At 39.6% G+C, this 22738-nt stretch overlaps 1 protein-coding gene across 1 annotated transcript in view; it reads left to right on the plus strand.

Moving 5' to 3' along the window:
- The window catches only part of LOC122550047 (myosin-IIIa-like), a 200125-nt gene that overhangs the window by 48707 nt on the left and 128680 nt on the right, over positions 1 to 22738 (plus strand). Inside the window, exons 9-11 of the mRNA XM_043690480.1 lie at positions 6291 to 6370; positions 13233 to 13274; positions 19944 to 20045. Of these exons, the coding sequence (XP_043546415.1) occupies positions 6291 to 6370; positions 13233 to 13274; positions 19944 to 20045 (224 nt within the window). The remainder of the gene's footprint in view (positions 1 to 6290; positions 6371 to 13232; positions 13275 to 19943; positions 20046 to 22738) is intronic.

Here is a 22738-nt window from a genome sequence, read left to right on the forward strand (position 1 = left end):
TTCAGCCTCCACACGTAACTTCCCACTACTATCCTTGACTGGACCTATTCCTACCCTAGTCATTCTTTTATTCCTGACATTTGCTATCCTCCAGTCTTCTGACACTATTCCTGTAGACAATGAGGACATAAAAATCAAGGCCAATGGCTCTGCAATCTCCTCCCTTGCTTCCCAGAGAATCCTAGGATAAATGCCATCAGGCCCAGGGGACTTATCTATTTTCACCCTTTCCAGAATTTCCAACACCTCTTCTCTACATACCTCAAAGCCATCCATTCTACTTAATTGTGACTCAGTATTCACATTGACAACAATGTCCTGTTCCTGAGTGAATACTGACGAAAAGTATTCATTCAGTGTCTCCCCAATCTCTTCAGCCTCCACACGCAACTTCCCACTACTATCCTTGACTGGACCTATTCCTACCCTAGTCATTCTTTTATTCCTGACAATGCAGCATAAGTTCCGGAATGGCAGGACTATCACATATTGAAAGATTGGAGTGACTAGGCTTGTATACACTGAAGTTTAGAAGGATGAGAGGGGATCTGATTGAGACGTATAAGATTAATAAAGGATTGGACCCTCTGGAGGCAGGAAGCATGTTTCCGCCGCTGGGTGAGTCCAGAACCAGAGGACACAGTTTTAAAAATAAGGGGTAGGCCATTTAGAACAGAGTTGAGGAGAAACGTCTTCACCCAGAGAGTGGTGGGTGTATGGAATGCTCTGCCCCAGAAGGCAGTGGAGGCCAAGTCTCTGGATACTTTCAAGCTCTTAAAGATAGTGGAATCAAGGGGATAAGGCAGGAACAGGATACTGATTGTGGATGGTCAGCCATGATCATAATGAATGGTGGCTCGAAGGGCCGAATGGCCAACTCCTACACCTATTGTCTATTGTCTATTGTCAAATTCCATAAATGATATTTGAGTTCTAAACATTACACACAGTTTATCTCACTGAGTACTAATGAAGTACCAGCAAAAGTGGAAAGGAGCTCTTAATTGGTTAATTAAGAGGCTGGGTTGGGCTCCAGACAGGCCAGGAGATAGTGAGGACTGCAGAGAAGCCAGAGTCAATAAAATGTGGTGCTGGAAAAAGCACAGCAGGTCACGCAGCATCTGAGAAGCAAGAGAGTCAATATTTCGGGCGTAACCCTTCGTCAGGACAAGCCATCTATAACTTTCTCACCACTAGCAAGATTTTGTGGTGACAAGACACCCGTTGTATTACTTTGCCAGGAGAGTCACAAATCTGAAGCACTGAAGATAAAAAGATCTTAACAGTAAGCCAGGTGTATAGTTTTGGCATTCTTTGCCACAGATGGCAATGGGGGGGTGGGATATTTGAATATTTTTAAGTGGAGATAGATTCTTGTTAGGCAAGGACCTCAAAGACTTTTGGGTGTTATGGATCATTGTGACTGGTAGAACAGGCTTGAGAAGCTGAATTGCCTACTCCTGCTCCTAATTCATAGGCTGAAATGAAAATTCCACCCCTCCATGTCTTTCTGAATTCAATTTAATTTTATTTTTTACCTGTTATTCTGAGTGGTATCTATGTCCTATTTAACCTCATCGAAGAAAATCAACTTTAAATATGTTCTCTTTCTCTCGTTCAGTACATTCAATACTAGGTAGTAGATAACAGTGTCAAGCTCCAGAGTTACTATGGCACAGGCCTTTTTGCTGCAGCACTTTCATCCTCTCAGATTTGACCCGATTAAAATTAGGGCCATGAATTATTATAGATTTGGCAGGATCCAATTTTCTTCATTCAAGTAGTTTAAATCTCCAACTGGACAAGTTACCTTGGCTTCAGCTTTGGCAGCCCAATCATGATCCTGAATGATACAGGGCACTTTAACAACAACATACATTTCTGAGAGTTAGCTTACTGCTGAAATTACAATAAAACTCAGTTCATCTAAAAACCAATCACAGCTACGTCAGTAAACCTGAGTACAGCTAATCAAAGTGTGCCAAAAATTTGATACTCAGTTTCTTTATAATACTGGTGGATTAAAACTGTGATCATGTCTGGACAATTATAAGACTTCTTCTTTATCATTTCCACACTTGCTTTTTTCATACTTCATGCATCACTGCATCAACATTTTAATGTGTTTCCATTCCTTTTTATCACCTGACCTTATTTCAGGTTGAAGCACACTGTTCACAAGTTGGCTAGGAGCGGATCAGCAGCCTGCTTTATAATTTTCCATTCGGGCTGGATAAAATATAAATACTTAGATTTATGTCGCACCTTTCACTACCTCAGAATATTCCAAGCACTTTCAAATGTTGTAACATAGGAAACCTAACAACTCAATCTCAAAATCCCTAAAGTGCTGCGGAGCATTAGTAGCAGCTAAACTGTATTCAAACACAATCTGTAACCTCACAGCCTGGCATATCCCTCACTCAATCATTACCATCAAGCCAAGGGACCAAGCTGGTTCAATGAAGAGTACAGGAGGGCCTGCCAGGGCCAGCACCAGGTATATCTAAAAAGGATGTGTCAGCTATAACACAGGACTATTCGCATGTGAAGGAGTATAAGCAGTATGTGTAAGCAATCCACAACTAATTGATCAGATCTAAACTCTGGTCATGGCACTCAAGTCATCATTAATGGTGGATAATTGACCATTTCACTACAGGAAGGGGCTTAATAAATATCCCCATTCTCAATAATGGGGGAGCCCAACGATTTTGTGTAAAATACAAGTCTGAAGTATTAGTAGCAATCTTCAGCTAAAGTGAGATTGCACAATTTTATCCTCACCTCCTCCTGAGGTCCCCAGCTTCACGAATGGCATCTACCAGCCAATTCAGTTCACTCCACATGTCATCAAGAAATGGTTGAAAGCACAGGATACTGCAAAGAATTTGGGCCCTGACAACGTTCAACAATATTACTGAAGATGTGTGCTCCAGAACTAACTGTACCCCAAGCAAAGCTGTTCCAGTAGATTTAGAAAACTGATTTATACACAACAATGTAGAAAATTGCAGACATATCCTATAGAGGAAAGGCAGGGCAAATCCAAACCAGAACAATTATTGACCAATCAGTCTACTCATGATCATCAGGAATGACGGAAAGTGACATCAATAATGGATTTGCTGCATTAATAACCTGCACATTGACACTCAATTTGGGTTGGTGTGAAAAAGGCAACATCTTCATCATACAGCTGTCCTTCAATGTCCAGCATCTCTTGACATTCAATAGCATTATTATAACTAAATTGTAATTGTTAACATTCTATGTGCTATCATTGACCAGACACTGAACAGGACCAACCGTATAATAATCTGGCTGCAATAGGCAAGAAATTCTGTGGTGAATAACTCACCTCCAGACTTCTCAAAGCCTGTGCACCATCTACAAGGCACAAATCAGGAGTGTGATGGAATGGCCTCCACTTTCCTATATATTTGAAGCTCCAAAACCACTTGAAGACTTGACTTTATCAGGACAGAGCAGCCTGCTTGATTGGCACCTCATCTTCCGCCTTCAAAATTCACCTTTCTTTACTGTTGTGCATTGGCAGCTGTGTGTACCATAAAAAGATGCATTGCCACAACTCAATAGGAATCCTTACTTAGCAACTTCCACACTCTCAAACCCTACCACTGAGAGGGACAAGAGTAGTATGGAAACACTAGCACCTGGAAATTCCCTTCCAAACCACACATCATCATGACTTCGAAAATATCATACATTCCTTCACTATTACTGAACTCCCTTCATAACAGCACTTAGGATATACTTACACCACAAGGACTGCAGTCGTTCAAGAAGGCAGCTCACCACTCCCTTCTCCAGGACAATTTGGAATGCACAATAAATTCTGCACTAGCCAACAGCACCCACATCCCTTTAATGACTAAAAGAAGTTACAGCCAATTACCATACAGTAAATTCCCAGTGATAGTAGTATGAGAATGAATATGAGGAACAAATACTGGCCAGGAGAACAGGCAGCCAATCCACTTCCCCATTTTGCACCAAGTTTGAATTTTACTGCTACCTCCTAAGATCCCAGGTTCAATAGCAAGTGACGAAATTAACAAGCACTAGGGAAATGAACACAATTGAGGAAAGTCCTAAAGGATCCTTCTAAAATAAGCCTCTTGATTGGCTAACCTTCTAACCTGTTAGAAGAACTAACAGGAGATCAACAAGCAAAGTAAACAAATGGCATTTGTATGGATTTTCACAAACATTTAAAAATGCATTATATAATAAATTTATGGCAAATATATTGGAACACAGGATGAAAGGTAGTATGGCCACAGCAGAAAGAGGCTGTTATACCATAACAAACAATGGGAAATGTATCTGAATGAAAGAATGTTGTAAGTGGTAATCATCAGGGACCTGTGTTATGCCAGCTTCTTAACAATATGTACAACTCATCATTGGTCTGCTCTTTAGAATTGGAGTAACAATTTCAAATTTTGCTGACAGCATCACATTGTGATGCAGATTGAAAAAGCCAGCAGGAGGATATAGATAGATCAGCAAGATGGACAGATAGTTAGCATATCCAATTGCTAGAGAAATGGGAATTAAGACAGTATAGCTCATTTTATGGTTATGTTATTGGATCAGTATTCAAAAGACCTGAACTAACGACAACATCAGATCAAAATCCAACCAAGCATTCTTAAATAATGGTGGAATAAAACTGTTAAGTTAGATTTTAAGCTCCTCTACCAACTAATTTGAATCAGCATGTAAAATCCTGGTGGCCTTTCCCCCATCGACTCACCAGCTCCTGACCTGTCTGAAATTTTAAAGAGCTTGTGGAGGTGTCAAGTTGGTCTGCCCGGTCTTATATCTAATGAGTCACTTAACAGATCAATTAATGGTTACTTAAAGGCCTCGCATCATCCATATCTCTAATTTAGCTGCTGCAGGGCAGGCCAGTGTGATAAAGGAAACCAGGCAGCTTTAGTTGCCAAGGATTGGGTTGGGAAGGTTGGAGTTGGGGAGGCTTGCTGTCTTAACATCCAAGACAGATTGGAGGTACCTCGTAAAGCATGTATGGCCATCCTCCCCTATAATGTTCCCCACACTGTCTGGTATGAGATTTCCAACACCGCTCCATCCTCCACCCTATCAGATGTAGCTTTTAGTTATTTTTGTTGTACACAAAGGTGGACAGGATGAAAAGGTAAATGAATTCATCAACAGATTTCTGCTATATTATGAATGTGTTATGAGCCCACCTTATCATAATACTGGACAAGTCAGATCGCAGAATGAAATCCGCCTTAATATACCATATATTTAATTTTTGCAGTTAGTTAATGTAATAGTTAGTCAAAGAAACATTTACTCAAGACTGCACATATTCTTGAATAACAGAAAATAGGTTTGTTACACATAAGAAAAATAAACAAATATTTGTACAGAAGACAGAAGAATCTTAACATAAACATAAAACAACCTAAATTTCGACTTATTCCCAATGCTATCCTTTTATAGATACTCAATTGCAAAGACATATCATTTCTATCCCAGCATTTTAAATCTTTACTGAAATAACTCTTCCAAATTTCTTCCCCTTGGATAACATAATAAAATAAATAGCTGCAGATGCTGAAGATCTGAAATAAAAAAGGAAAAGGCTGGAAAAGCTCAGCAGGTGTGGCAGAATGTGTGAAAAGAAAGCAAAGTTAACATCTGAGTGTAGTGCTCCTTCTGCAGAACTCACTGGGTTTGTCCAGAAATTTCTGCTTTTTGTTTCTTTCCTTAAGACACAAGAACATTTTTGATATGATTTATTTCTATGTCTGCTGGCATGAACCTTTTACAAAGTTGTCTAAACTTGCACAATTCTAACAACATGACTTTTATTCAAGCTCTCTGGTTTGGAAGCTCCATAGACTATACACCACTTATGCTGAAGTGACAAGTTCCCCTGAACAGAAACTGAAACCTCTTCTCTGATGTTGAAATAAAACTAATGCTTTGATTTTTTTTCCCCCTCGACCTGCCATAAACTCAGCAGTATAAACAATTCCTCCAATAACACTTCAGGTGTCTGCTAGACAGCCAACTGAAGTTACACTTCATTAGGTACAGTGCAGGAGCTAAGACCAAAAAGGTCAGAATGAGGGTATGATGGGGAGAATCAATGGTAGGTGTGCCAAAGCTCAGGGTCAGGTTAGTAGACTGAATGGAAGTGGGAACCCAATACTGTATGCAGTTTCTCATTGGAGCGTTGACTGTGTCATCTATTATTTTCACATTCATCTTTTATTTTGTCCTAGGAAATCTGTCTCATTCCAGAGGAAAAGGTGCAACTGTCCCTCGAGTTCGAACTCCTCAGCATGCTACCAACCACTCAAAGGTACACCAGAGGCTTTGAGTATTCTCTGTAATTCTGAGCTGTGCTTTTGACTACAATGTGTTCCATATCATCTAATTTCTGCGCAATAATGAATTAACTGTAATGGACCAGGTTTGGCAGACTGAGGCCAGAGGTGGTGGTGATGGAAATTATGAAGTTAGCTAAATCGGCAGGAAGGGAACAAACTGGGGAATGCCGACAGAATCAATACACAGACATACAGACCAAACCTGGAGGCTGAGAATTAAGCCATAAAATATTAGTTCTGAAGAGGTTAATGTTCATTTTATATTGGTACCACCAATATTCTACTGATGTCACAGTAGGTAGAGACACAGAGCTCTGGTCTACCTTTCAGACAGAGCAGATGTATCTGTACCAGTTCCTCAAAGTCCTAGTAATTATGCCTGACCAAATGTAGTTAGATTTATTGCTACAATGTAGTAAACCTTCTTGTTATTTAAGAACAGTTGCCTCTTTTGTTTGAGGTTATGTATTCTCCACAGCTAAGCCTAGTTAGGCCTGAGACAAAGCAAAGATAAAGAAAAACTGTTGGCAGTGAACTACCTCAAACAACACTGAGCCAGCACCACATAATGGTAGAGGTGATAAAAATCAGAAGGTACCAGGAGTGGCCATTTAGGGAAAATATCACATGAACAAATCTCCAAGGGCTCTGAGAGAAAGTTGCAAGGGGCTTTTGTACCATTTCAAACCTCAAATTGATCGGTAAGTCATGACCTCTCTGTAACTCACAATAATTTCATACAAAGATGATTTTTAAGCCAAAAGTGGCAAATTAATCTTTTTACATAAAAATGTTGCTACAACAAAGCAGTTTAGACTGCTTCAGCTTAGCATTGGTATTGCTTATTAACACCGTATTTGCATAACTAAATAGGACATAATTCCTCCTGTATTTCATCTCACAAATGGTATGACAGGATTTTGATGAATTTGTTTTAGTTCAGGAACTATATTAATCTTTGTCAGAGGTCATACTTTAAATTTAATGGCATCATTGCAGCCTATATCATGACCAATATTATCATTACAATTACATCTGTGGAGTGTCATTCTTAATAAGACATTCAGAATAAGTAAAATTAGTTACATATTGCTGACTTATTCAACAATCACTGTGGATGAGATGTAATGAAACAGCCTTTTAAGTTTTAGGCATTACTGAGGGCCATTACTGGGTTGTGATTATGATGTTTTAAGGCCAGTACACACTGCATTTAAATCTTCAATCATGGTAATTTAAACAAAATTGTTTAAAAAAGAATTTCTTGGCCCCAGTGCCTTGAAATGTATTTTATGTTAATGGAGACCTTAAACATTAATTGTTTGCATCTTGGTAGATCAATATTTCTTAAAGGTGGTCAAGCCTAATCTGCAGAGCCTTTAGTTAGAAAAAAAATCAATGATGGCTCAGTTTTGTGTCTTATTCCTTGAAGGAACTCAATTATTTTGTTTTTTTGCCCAGTATTAATCAGCCTACAGGAGATGTTGGCAGATAGCATGAGGTCTGTCTATAGAGCTGACAGAATTGCAGCATCTGTAAAGCTGCATCTTATAAAGGCCGTTAAAAGTCAGGCTTAAGTCAGGCTATTATAAGGTAAGCTGCTGGAAATCTGTTATGCTATGCCAAGCAATATTGTGACTGTGTCATTTTCATCAAGTGTCATGGAGGGTTTCTCTCCGCAAGGCCTGGCAAATTTTGTCAAGCAAATATCCCAAACTCACCTCATTCATTACCTACTACACACTTTCTTGTCTGAGACTAGCCTGATTCTTCAACAAGCTGGATGTACCCACCATCACTAGGATATCACTGGATCCCTGGCACCAATGCCATCGTTAAAAGGTTGTTCTGTGCTTGATCAAGCATAGCCAATGTGGAGGTGCACTGCCCAGTTCATGACATTTGCCCCCATCATGGCAGATAACAGGAAGTCGGTACGCTGCTTTGAGGTTGAGGATCTGGTGATCCTGGTGGATAGGTAGCTACCCTCTTCCCCCAGGACTGCCAGAGGATTCCGAAGCATCGGACCCTGCCCACTTAGTCCAAGTTTGTCATGCGGATCAGTGCGGTCTAAAGCATCTGGAGAAACAAGCAGCAATACCATAGGAAGATATTGGACCTTCGCTGCTCCACCAGGGTAAGAGCCAACATCTTCTCTCTACTACCTCATACGCAGTATCGAAGGCAATGCACCGACTTCTAACTATTGCCTGCAAAATCATCTGTCACTTGTTCTCACCCAACACCTCACACTATTAACTCTGTATGGCCTCTGTGCTGCCTATTCAGTCACAGCTCACCACCTTTCCCCCTCATTAACAGGTGTGCCACCCACTTTCATGTCACTCAAACCCTCCCTTTCTCTGTTTCCAAGAGAAAACAGCCAGCTAAGACAGGTGATGCAGGCCCCATATTTGGCTCCTCAGGCTCTACAAAGAAAGGATACTGAACATGATGCCCTAAGTGGCTGACTGACTATGCCAAGCCTCTGGACCAAAAATGGTGCTGCTCTTGACTAACTGTGCCAGGATTTCCTGACTGAAAACTGTCTCCGTTGACTTGACTGAGGACTCCAAGGCGTATCTACTTGCAGCATACGGAGTGTGTCTGGCACATACACAACTGGCAGATGGTGCAGGTGTGAGATTAATGTCACCCAGTGCCATACAGCAACATGCCCACCCTTTTGACTAATGGCTGCTGACCTGCTTGCCTGGCTTTGTCTATGCTAAATTGAAAGCAAAGACAGAAGACCATAAGACATAGGAGCGGAAGTAAGGCCATTCGGCCCATCGAGTCCACTCCGCCATTCAATCATGGCTGATGGGCATTTCAACTCCACTTACCCGCATTCTCCCCGTAGCCCTTAATTCTTAATGCTGTGAGCCTTTAAAGTAAAGTTGAGGGGATGAAGCTCTAAAATCTAAGGCAAGGTCGAGATGCTGTATGCATCCAGGTAAGCACAAAATGAGCGGGTGCTAAGAGAGCAAGTGAGGATCCTGAAATGTAGCATGGTTGAGTTCATTAGCCAGGTGCCTGTGCCTACTGCAGCATTAGAATGAAAAGTTTCAGTGTACACCAAAGTGCATCATTAAAGTAGAGTGCAGTAAGTGGATCAGGGATGTACCATGATGATGCCGAGAGGCTGCCATGTCGGATGCCAGAAGCTGCAGACATTATGTGTTTGCAGCTGCTGCCCATGGACCGTGACCTGAGGTGTTGGTGCTCTGTGTCCAAGATGGAGGTCTGGAGAAGCAGGCAATGAGCTGCACAGACCAAGTACCCACTCGGACTATCATGTCAGGAAGTTTGAGCCTGTAGTTTCAATCCAGTGGGTGGCAGAATGCAAGACTGCATATTAATGAGGCAAGATTAATCAATTCGGAACTGAGCGATAATTCCTGTTAACAGGCCTCTGGAAGTTCACTTGCGGGAATCTTGGCTCAATCTCTGGAACTTGGTTGGATAATGTGATATATTGGTCTTGCCATTGAGAAAGGCCTCCCATTCTCCAAAATTGTTCATCATAGCCAATATCATTTAGGGCCTTGGAAGATTCCTTTCAAAGTCTTTCTGATTACTGAAAATCTGTCAGCTCAGCCATGAAAAAAGTAAATGTGAACAAATTCCTTTCAGCTAACTGCAGAACTAAGACTCTCCAATCAAACACCAATTGAAATTGTCCAACTTAACAGCCACAGATTTTCATAATCAGTTTATCACGGACAAGCCAAAGGCTGATTCAAATATGCTTTTTTAACTTAAATCTTTTTGGCAATCATCTTTCATTTCAAATCTGTGCTTATGTATATCTTTATCATATTTTATTATCTTTCCCATTTCAGAGATAATTAACTCACTCTTTCTTTAACTCATAGCCTAATTAAAATGGCCCCTTTTATATCGTAAATATATTTTGGACTAGGGAAAGATAACCATAGGATCCCAAAGATCCTTTTTAAATTAACCCAAACTGGGCATCACTGAGCAGGTTATTGCTGATCAATTGCTGAGCTAGACAGCAGGTAACACATTCCATCATGTTCCTGATGATCAAGAGTAGACTGATGGAGTAGTAATTGGTTGGGTTGGATTTGTCCAGCTTTTTGTGCACAAGACATTGTTGGTAGTTGCCAGAGTTGTAACTGTACTGGAATAGCTAGGCTGGGGCAGTGGCAAATTCTGAAGCACAAATCTTCAGTACTTTTGCCAGAATGTTGTCAGGGCCCATAGCCTTTGCAGTACCCAGTGTCTCCAGCCATTTTCTGATATCACGTGGGATGAGTCGACTTGGCTGAAGACTGGTATCTGTAGTGCTGGGAACCACTGGAGGAGGCTGAGATGAATCATCCACTTTGCACTTCTGGGTGGAGATTGCTGGATGTATTTTTCTTTTCTATATAATTAGTGTCATGCATACTACTTTATCAAGGTTCTTTGTCAATCATGTTTCTCAAGATCCTTCTTTCCTCTGAGTTTATCCTGTGGCATGAGGAATTCATCTCTGCACTTTTAGGGCATAATCACTTAACTGAAATGTTCTTCAACTGAACTATACAATTTAAAGGGTATCCAAATGACAAAGTACGTCATAACACCATTCCAATTAGATTTTCTTGCATTGAAAATATTCAATAAAATCATTCTCCTAATTAAATTATATTTAAGATTTACTGCAGAATTTATTTGGTGAATTTGACAGAATATATAAAGTGATTTCCATACCCCTTAATATTCTCAACTAATAAAGAATTCAGTTACAGAAAATGTTGGAAATGCAGAGCAGGTCTGGCAGCATCTGTTAAGAGAGAAATAAACCTAAGGGACCAAATGGTACAAGGGGAATCAGATCAGAATCTCCATCTGGTTCATCTTGCCTACACCAGCTCTTCAAACACAACATTTCCAGGTTACCATCTCCTGCTTTTTCCAGATAACCTTACACACTTATTTCTATCCAAATAATCATCCAATCTCTCTTGAATACCTCAATTGAACCAGGCAGTGCATTCCATATCCTAAACCCTCGCTTTCTCACTACACTATTGTTAGTTATGCACATCACTTCGTATCAGTGCTCTCTCATTCTTGTTCTTTCTGTGAGCCGGAACAACTTTTCACCATCTACTCTATCCAGCCCACTCATTCGAAAAAAAGCAGGTCTTGAGCTCACATTTATCAGCAGCAGATCATGCCCAGCAATTTTGCTTCGCTCTCCACAAGTGCTGCCTGATCCAGGATTTTCCAGTATTTTCAGTCTTCAGATTTGCTATGTCGCAGTAGGTTGCTTTCATAAGAATCTGTTTAGCACAGTCCTGTAAATCTCAATTGTCCCAGCTTCTACCGAACCTTAAAACTATAAGATATAGGAGTAGAATATGGCTATTCCGTCCTCTGAGTCTGCTGTGCCATTCGATCATGGCTGATATGTTTCTCAACCGCATCCGCCTGCCTTTCCCTGTAACCCTTGATCTTCTTACTAATCAAGAGCCTTTATATCTCTGTCTTAAATACATTCAATTAGTTATCCTATTAGCCTTCTGTGGCATTAGATTGCACAGGTTTATCACCCTCTGGCTGAAGAAATTCCTCTTCATCTCAGTTCTAAAAGGTTGCCCCTTCACCTGAGACTCTGCCTTCGGCGACTAGTCTCTCCTACTAATGGAAACATCTTCTCCACGTCCACTCTATCCAGGCATCTCAGTATTCTGTAAGTTTCGATCAGATGCCCCCTTACACTTCTAAACCCCATCGAATAGAGACTCAGAGAACATAACTGCTCCTTCACTCCCAGATCATTCTTGCAAACCTCCTCTGGACCCCTTCCAAAGCCAACATGTCTTTCCTTAGATTAAGGGCCCAAAACTGCTCACAATATTCCATCTGTCATAGTTTTATTTGCGTTCAATAAATGTGGCAATTTCCCCAAGGTTCTGGGACACATCCTGGGATGCTTTTTCTATAATCAAAGACACTAGAGAAGGAAACACCTTCCTGGTGGTGGTATTGTTGCATCTTTGCACCAAAGACATCTTTGAAAGCAGTTCCAGTGAAATCAGTGTCCCTAGGTCTTGGGCTGTTGCTCTTCCTCTGTCTTCACCATTGCCTTGATCTCTTCAGCTATGCATTACATAAACAGGGGGTCATAGTGGGTAGGTGACACAGTAGATAAGGTGAGCACAGAAAGGATAATAATTCTAATTTTGTTAGAGGTGGAGAGAACTCTAAAGTTTTTCTATCTCCAACCCTCCCATGCCGTGAGAATAGTGGTGCTCCCCCTTAAAACTATTGAGGGGCCACTAATTGTATGCGCCACCTCTTATATAAGTCTATTTTTGTTGTTTATACCTTGTGCTACAAGAAATGAAGCATAAACAGAAGTGTATTGCTATACGCTTCAACTCAGGGTCACTGTGCAGGCAGTGATCACACGGCCATGTATTAAACAGCACCACCAACTATTATCCAGTTGCAGATCTGTGGTTTCATAAGCTAATTACAAGACAAAATACTGTCAGCAGGAGGCATAATTGCAGGAAGCATTTATTAGTGAGTGAGAGTTAAATGTTTGAGGGTAGCTTGGGAGATTTGGAATGAGGAAATTATTCCTGTTAGAAAGAAACAGTGAATGAGTTTAGAAACTGGAAGCCCTGTAGTTTTCTGTTTAGTAGGTGCCCCGAGCGTAAATATCCACGGGGTTTTCCTGATCTCTCACCATTTTTAGCTGTTTGCATACTTTCAGCAAGGATATTGCTGAGATCTTGGCTGTAGAAAAGATTGACATAAAGATTTCTCATGCCTGTCTTCATCGTTTCCTATTTTCTTTTCTTGTAGGTGGATGACTCTGTATTTCACAGCTATTATTGCCTTTGTGAGGTAAACAACTCCTCTCTCAATCTTTCTCAGTCATTTATTATTTCTAATTTCTATTTTCAACTGGATACATCTTAGTATGGCTTGTGCTTCTTCCCTTCATCAGCACAATTTTAGCTTAACAATGAAACAAGGCTTTTCCATAGTAGTTGAGGGGACAGTATTAGAGGTGAGGGACAGGTCAGGAACAGAGCCAGGGTGCATTAATCTTTAATAATGGTAAAACAATTTGCCGAGACTGTAAAAAGTGTATGAGGTTATTAGGTTTACAAATAAAGGGAGACGGTACACAAAGAAATTAGGCTAAATAATTGGAAATGGGAAGTTAAATTCCGTTGGAATGAATTCCTAATTTTGGGCACCATGAGAAGGCCTTGGAGAGTGCACAAACGGCATCCATGAGAATGGTATCAGGGATGTACAACTTCGGTTACTTGGAGAGCTTCAAGAAGCTGAGATTCTTCCCCTTTAATTGGGAAAGGTGGACAGGAGATTTAATAAACGCGTTCAAAACATAAAACTCTCTGATGAAATAATTCATAAGAAAGTTTTTGTGGATGAAAAGCAGATAGTATGCAGAGACAGATTGAAGTTACTGGGCAGAAGAGCCAGAGTTGAAGTGAGGGGATTTTCTTTCTTCTTCTGTAAACACCATAAGAAATGAAAATCAAATTATTTCTGAAAGAGAGTCCAAAAAATCTGTTATTAAAAAATTTGCCTCCTCAAGAATTGGGTTGAAAATCCTGATGGTTTTATCAGATGTAAATATCTATGCCAAGGAAGAAATCAAAAATTGGACCTGAACAGAAAATGAGACTTTTAATTCTTGATTTCACTGTCCATAAATTCCATAAGAAATAACATAGACCCACCTCAAATAAGATGCAACGTGGAAATAATGGGTTAGCATAGGATGACATCAGGAAGATAATTCTGACTTTGGCTAATGATATAAAATGCATGATATGAGCTTAGCTGCCTATTAAACTGCTCTCCTAATATATTCTGGAAATTAAAGGGGCTCAGTCAAACCATAAAAATGGTTAATGGTATTTGCTGTTATCAACAACACTATAAAGTGGAAGTCTAAACTCCTTAAAAAGTTCTTCTAATAGATCAGTTAGGTCACAGATTGTGTAGGATATTAGTAACATGATCAAGGTACATAGAAATAATTTGTTACCATCTTAAAGTCATTAATTCTGTCCTTATGTTTATATTCCTATTTCTCTCTCTTACCAGTGATACCACTGTCACTTCTTGACTGTGGAAGGATTTAGATACTACATGACAAGTTTTCTTCAGCACTTACCACCATAGAATCTTACAATGAACATAGGTTATAGCAAGAAGATTGGGCCCTGTTCCATGATTCATTGAGATCATGGATCATCCATGGCCCAACTCCAGACACCTGCCTTTGGCTCATATCCCTTAATATCCAGCATCCACTGTCATTTGTAGAAGAGTTTGAAACATCAACCAACCTTTGTGCTTCCTAACATCTGCTCTGAACAATGTACATCCTTGTAAGCTTCTTGCAAGTTCTTGTAAATGGAAAAAGGTGGCAGAAAGTATGTGGAGTACTCTTTAGTATATTATAATTGCTTGACTGCCAATAACATTTGAGTAATAATTGCATTTGTATCTAAATCACTTCTTTGGCACTAAATCAATGCATTGATTACTAATTTAACTTGATTACCAATTATATGCTCTAACTGTCTTGTTTTACTGATCCAATATCAAATCATAGCGATGTAGGAAAAGCAATAGACCATTTAAATCTTTAGCCTGCGCAACTATTCAGTGAGATCTACAACCAAACTCCACGTAATTGCTTTTTCACTATATTCCTTAATATCTTTGGATAATAAAAAAAACTATCCATCTCAAATTTAAAATGTATTATTGATCAAGGATTTTGCCATTTGAAGAAGAAAATTCCAAATGTTTATCACCTCTTGTGTGGAGAAGTTTCCGAATGTCAATCCTGAAAATTCAACCTCACATTTTTACAATGTGGGACTTAGTCCAACACTGCCCACCTAGTGCAAATAGTTTCTCTCCAACCACCTGAGATGTTCACTTTGTATCTTGAAAGTTTTGACCTTCAAAGTAAAACTCTAGCATATGTAACCTGACCTCATAATTTAACTTTTTATGTCAGGCATATTTCTGGAAAATCTAAGCTCCCTCCAAGTCCAATATATCATTCTAAAAGATGTGGTGTTCAGAACTGCTTATTATACACCGTGTGCTCTAATTAAGGCTTTATATAGCTGATGGTTAACTTTTACTCCCTTTTTTTCTACTAGTGTAAGTATCAGGGCCAGTATTCCATCAACCTTTGTAACTACTTACTGTTCATGACATTTTAATTAATTATATACTTGAACCACTGTCAATTTTTGGCCCCCTGTTGTTTTAGCTTTCCTCCATTTAGAAAGTACCCGTTCAGTGCTTTCCAGATTCAAAGTAAATGAATGACAGTACATTGAAATCCAATTCCCACAGTTTTAGCCATCTTATCTGTCAACGTAACTTCATTAATTTTATGCTTCCAGCTACACTACTTACAATCAAAGGCAATCACCAAGCAACCAGCGAAAGGCTCTTTCCTTAGTTTTCAGAGAATTTCCAAACAAACTATTAACAGTAAAGCTTATTCTGTCATTTTCTCATCCTGGTTTCACCAGGGAAAACCTTACAGAATCTTTAAATTGTCATTCGTATATTTCTTTGATCATAGACCAACCTCTCTTTTACGTTCTGCCGTGCAATAGCCATGGTCACTCACCTGTACGCTGCAGCATTTTGTTTTGCTGAAATTTCTCTCTCTGTCTTAAAACCAGAGACTAAGGAATGGGACTCTACTGTTAGATCAGCTGTTCCTGCCTTTGTTTCAGACATAAACATTTTGCACCTTGCTTCCAGTACGTCTCAATCTTGGCTCTCAGTCTCCATAGTAACCAAGACACTTGGTTTATTGTTGGGCAGAATTTGAAGCAGATCACATGACCTTCTTCATTTGAGACATTGCAAAACATAATCATCTTAAAACTCTGCATTCAAAATTATCAACAGTAGTAACCTAGCAATAGATAGTCAGCTCAATAATCCATAATTCCCTGGTTTACCTTCTTAATCTTTCTTGAATAGTAGCATGACATGCACAATTTTCTAATCTAAAGATATGTATCACAAATTGGGAGAAGTTTAGAAGATTATAATCCAGGCACTTGCAATATTTTCATTTACTTGCTTTTAAAAACTGGGATGGAACCATCTGATCTTGGGGTTTTGTCATTCTTAAGTCTCTTTATTTTCCTCATTATTGTTATTTTGCTTTTGATCATTTTTGTCAGTCCTTATCTCTGATTATTTTCCTTGAGAGGACCTTCACGTTGACCACTTTATTAACCGTAAATACTATAGTAATTTCCTAATTTTCATTGACAGTATCACTGTTTCTTGTTTTCAAGGAATGTGCATTATTCCTGACCACATTCTTTTTCCCAGTTTTTGTGTTTCTCTGACAATCCATTGGAAATTAGTTTCTATGCTTCCTTTCGTCATCCTTTGTATCTGATTTTTCAATAATTGCTGTTTTTAGCATCTTTCCCATTGCCAGTCACTTTTTACATTTTTGAATATTTTGTTTTACCATTTACCTTTAAGTTGTCTTATTTCCTTTGTTATCCATGACTTCTTACTTTGGCAAGTAGAGATCTTGCTTCTCAGAGGTATAAACTCAGAGGGGCAGCATGGTGGCTCAGTGGTTAGCACTGCTGCCTCACAGCACCAGTAACCTGGGTTCGATTCCAACCTCAGGTGACTGGCTGTGTGGAGTTTGCACATTCTCCCTGTGTCTGCGAGGGTTCCTTCTGGATGCCCTGGCTTCCTCTCGCAATCAGGTGAATTGGATATGGTAAATTGCCCATAGTGTTCAAGGGTGTGTAGGTTAGGTTCATTAGTCAGGGGTAAATATAGGGTAGGGGAATGGGTCTGGGTGAATTACTGTTCAGAGGGTCAGTGTGAACTTGTTGGGCTGAATGACCTGTTTCCACACTATAGGGATTCTATGAAATGGTTTGTCTCATATTAAATTATTTTTCTATTTAAATTGGCATAAGGCAACTGCCATAAGCGAGAAACAAGACTTTTTTTCTCAATAACTGACATATCCTTTATATAAAGTACATTTAGTTTGCAAGGATTTCATTACTTGTGACTCCAGATCTTCTTAATTTTGTTTTTAAAGGTATTCCTCTCTAGACAGGCTTCACTTGGCAGCCTCCCTCAATCACTCTTATTGGAGCCATGCAATTCTCCACCACTCCCTTGCAGTCACTTGCTAGTTTCCATTACTCCCATCCCCTTTGGAGTCACTCGATTCTCCATCCTCCCATTTTGCTGCCCCTCGCTTCTGCTCTTTCTCCACTTTTTAGACACCCACTGCTCACTGTCCATAGCAAATCAGCTACTCCCCTGCCCTGATTCATCCTGCAGGCTTGTGCTGCCTCATGTTTTGCCTGGCAGATTCATTCCCAGCCTTGTTCATCGCCATTACTCACTTTCTCATTGCTCCTTCTGTCCCAGGCTATCTCCCTCCTACTGCTGGGATCTGTCTGAGACAAAATCAGACTTTATCACCAAGGTAAAGTCCTCAGGTGAGCTTCCAACCACATATTCATATCATCACCAAGACTGTCTATATCCATCTTTGTAGCATTACCTCGCTTCAAACTTGCCTCAGCCATCTGCTGCTGATACCCCAGTGCCTGCCTTTGCTATCTCTGTTCCAACACATTCTTGATTGTTGCTCACAAAAACCATAAATGTAAGATCAATTGCTGCCTGTTCCCTAACTAGTGCTGAGGTCCATTCACCTGTCATCAATGTAACCACTAACCATCATTGGATCCTGGTCAAACAGAACCTCAATTTAAAATTTTCATCCTTATTTCAAAATCCATCCTTTGCTTTGCCCCTTCCACCTTTAAAATCTCTTCCTCTGATGTAACTGTTTATCTAATTCTGATCTCTTGAGCATCCTTAATTTTAATTGGTTGCTTTCCAATCTAATCCTACACCTCTCCTAGTCTTACATTTTCTTCTACCTGTATAATAATTTCTCTATTTTACCTGGGTTCCCCCAACACTGTATAATATAAGTAACACCAACTCATTCTGAACATCTATCTCTGTAAAAGCTGTGATCATTATCCATTTGCAAACTTATTTTGTCCTTATCACAACATATTTTCCTATCTATCTTGGTGTCATTTCTGAATTTAACTACCTTGCCTTCATTCTCCTCATCTTTGTAATTGAGGTAATTTCTAAAAAGCTGAGGTCTCAGCTCAGAGCCATGTTCAACTTATGCCCTCTGGGTTTCCAAACCTGCCTCACTTACTGTTACACCCTCCCGTCCCTGACCATTGAACAAATTAGACATCTCTATCATGGGTGCCTAACTGTCACCTTTTCCAAAGAATCCAGCAAACTTTCTCTTCCATGATGCATTACAGTATCTGTGGTTCAACGTCCAGTTCATAAACTCTAACCTGAAGCTGCTCAAACTTCAAACACTTACTGGATCACAAAGGTATCCCGGAACTTCCACATGCTGTAGCCTTGACACATCATGTGTCCTGCCATCTTTAATGATGTTTAATTGTTTTGTTAAATTATTCATTTACCTATGTTGTCCTTACTTTATTTTATTAACTTTGACATTAATTTGTGTACTATGTTAAAATTTTAGATCAAAAATATCTTAATTGCTTACCAAAGTCTTATCCGACAGCTAGCTCCTGACCCTCTGGTAGAACAAGAACCAATTCTAATCAGCTCCAATCTCTGTTTCTGTCTGTCTGTCGTGGGGTTTTTTGTTCACCACCTTTAGGTGGGATTATGATTGCCTGTCTCAAGGTCCTCACATCACCCATTCCTTTGGCACATGCTGACCGCCTGTCTTGGGGTCCTTCCCTTGCCTGCTCCTTCAGTTGATTCTGACCACTTTTTGCAGCATCCTCTTTCCTGCACCTCTAGGTGATGCTGATTCTCTGTCAGTGGTCCTTTTCTAACCTGCTTCTCTACACTGAAAGTAAGTCAGCCCATCAATAGATGACACAACTGAAATTATTACGAACTATTTCTCAAAACCTCTGGCATCTGGGTGGCTAACCAATGCAAGGCATCAGAAATCAAAACAGCTCTTTCAATGCATGACTACATGAACTGTAAGACACAAACCTAAGATTGCTATTCATGCTGTTCTCATGTTCATATCTTAAAAGGTTCTTCCACCAAAAAGCTTTGGACACAGTGGAAGCAAAATGGCTGCTTTTGTGGCATGCTTCAAACTGACAATACTTTCCTGGCTACAGGCCACAAAGCATATATTACTGGAGAGAATATTCTAAAAAGAGGAGGACCTACTGGACCTCATTGGCTAGCAACATGGAGTGATTGGAGCAAGGTGAAACTGGAAGCCTCTCCCGTCTGAAGGCTAGACATGTGCTTCATTTATTATCTCCTTCACTTGCTGCTCACTTGATCACTGTCAAGCACAATGGCAAACCACGCAGTACAGTGCCACACTTGAAGGGGTGGATTGCGTGAAATAAGCTAACATTTCTTTATCTTCCTCTTCTACTTCTCTAGACATGTCTCCAAGAAAAACAACAGCTCCAAATGCCACTCAAGAAGTCAGCAACTCACAACAACCTTCGGAACTCGTTCCGCCTGCCACAAGCAACTGCAGAGGTACATCCACTCAAGGAGATTTCGATATGGGTTCAAGTAAAATGGATCTTACTAGGAATAGAAGTGAACATCACTGAGCAGGAGCAAAATGTGGGGGCAATGAAGGAGCAGGAACCTGTTGCTTGGAGGTGCAGCTACTATCTTGGCTTAGCAGGATATCCCAGAGGACCTGCTTACAAAATAAATTAGCTATCTAATACTAGCATAATGATCAATTCCATTATCATGCAACTTCCAGACTTGACTCACTCATTTCTTACTAGTAGATTCATGTGCACCTGCACATGTTGTCTCATTCAGCAGATAAATGCACGTAAGTAAAAGAAAAACATAATGGCTTGCAATATTCATGTCTGATGTTTCTTCTACAATTAGTTTATACATCAACTTACATTTTTTGGTACTTATTACAGGTTGAATGTCTCAGCCATGTTACTTTCTTCAAGAGAACATCAAGCAGGACAAATATAGGGGAAAAGGGTCAGGAGGGACTAAAAAATAGTCAACAGAAAGTCTAAAAGAAGCAGTTGGAAACAGGGAGGTGCATCACAAGACAGAGTTCTGAGAGAGAGAATTTCCAGTGGTGGACAAGTGGAAGCACAATGAATAAGCATACAAGTGTTCACAGGATAGCGTAGAAGGACAATGAATAATAAGTGATGGAAGTACAGGGATCTATGAAGAAAGATATGGTGGAAGAATTTGTAGAGGTACAGAGGACCAAGGCTGTTGGGGGATTTAAAGAAGGAAGACAAGGATCTTCAAATCAATATTCTGGCACAAGAAGAACCAGGAGAGGACCAATGGGTGATAGATGATCAAGCATCTTATTATTATGAGTAAGAAATCTATTCAATGCCACATTTGGATGGTTACAAAATCTGGATCTTGAAAACAAAGACGCTGGTCAGGATATAAATCAATCTGCGACATGCGAAAGGGATGGATTAAGAATTTAGTGACAGACCCTGAGTGATCATGAACAAATTGCTGGGATTTTAGTGTGACATTACAAATTTATTTACATAATACAACTGACATCCCTTTTTTCACGAGATAATCACAGACAATTTTGATGCATGAAAAATGAGGAACTTTAAAGGACTAACTTTTATGCTCCCGTTTCCTTATAATCTCATAAATAATTGTCAAGATTTAACCAACAGGAAGAAATATTTTATTAGACAGTTACCCCTAATAAAGGAAGATTATCTGCAGTCTTAACTCTCCACTTGGTTTTGTTCAGTGATGAATAATTGTTTTTCCATCATGAAAGATATAAATTTGCATCTTCCATAGATAGTTAAGTACCCTTTCAGCACCTACATATACAGTAATGTTATGCTATTTAGCAGTATTATCAAGTCCAAAGAACTTTCACAACTTCTCCAAGAAATATCAATGAGCACCTGTCAAAATAATTCAACCATGTATCAGGAGATTTGCTGCAGCTTTATCTTGCCTTGCAAGACTTTGTACCTTATGTAAGAAAATCCGTGTTATAATTACGTCTATTAACTCCCCATAATAATTTACATCGTCTGTTCATTGTCACAAGTGCTATCACTAGTGTAGACTGGGAAACATTAAGAAATTAGTATGATGTGCATGTAATATTTGAACAATAAAACTATCAGCATGTTTATTCCTTATCAACATAACCACAGACCTATGTATATGCTTGATTATGCCAACTATCCTGAGAAAGTTTTGCCTGGCATGGGACTGTTAACTCAGTCACTGCTGTTCTACCTTTGGAAAGAACCACCCACCTCCAATATGTTAGTGGAAACTAGATTACTAGATCTCTGTTTAACCACAGAGTCTGAAAAAACTTTAAGATAAAAGTCACAACAATTGCCAGCTACAAAGCCACGATATAACTATCAAAAAGACACAGACCTGTTCTGTTTCTGATATTGTAATTTGTCTGGTGAAGTAAAATAAAAACACACTTTTATATTGCAGTTCTAATAAAGCAAGTAACAGGGTAATTGTAGTAGAAAGGTAATGCTGCTGGAATATTCATCCTGAGGGCTGGAATAATGTAATGTAAATGTGATTTCAAATCCCACCAGAGTAGCTGAAGGAATTTAAGTTCAATTAATATCATGCTGGTTTCACTATTCATGAACATGAAGCCATCACCCCTTCATCACTGATGCAGTGACAACAGTGTGGACCATCCACATGATGCACTGCAGTGACTCATTAAGCCTCCTTAGAATGTATGACCATTACCAACTGGAAGGACTAGGGTAGCATACAAATAGGAAGGCAACCTGCAAGTTCGTCTCCAAGCCCCTAACCATTCTAACCTGGAACATTTTGCAAAACTGTCTCTGTAGCTGGGTGAAAATCAGCACCTACATCAGAAGGACTACAATGTTTCAAGAAGGCAGCTCAGCATTGCATTTTCAAGGGCAAATCCCATGACCTTTGGAAATGACGTATTAGATTCTTCGTTCATTTGAGGCCTTTGTGGAGGAAATCTATCATTTTCACCTGGTCTGAGCTGTTTATGACTCTAGACCAACAAAACCTAATGGATTTTTTAACTGCAATCTGTAATGATATAATAAAATACTATAGATGTTAGAGATCTGACACATAAACATAAAATGCTGGAGAAACTTAGTAGGTTTGCGGGATCTGTGAAGAGAGAAACAGGGTTAATATTTCAAGTCCAATAT

This window comes from Chiloscyllium plagiosum, chromosome 5 (assembly GCF_004010195.1).
Source record: "Chiloscyllium plagiosum isolate BGI_BamShark_2017 chromosome 5, ASM401019v2, whole genome shotgun sequence".
Taxonomy (NCBI): Eukaryota; Metazoa; Chordata; class Chondrichthyes; order Orectolobiformes; family Hemiscylliidae; genus Chiloscyllium; species Chiloscyllium plagiosum.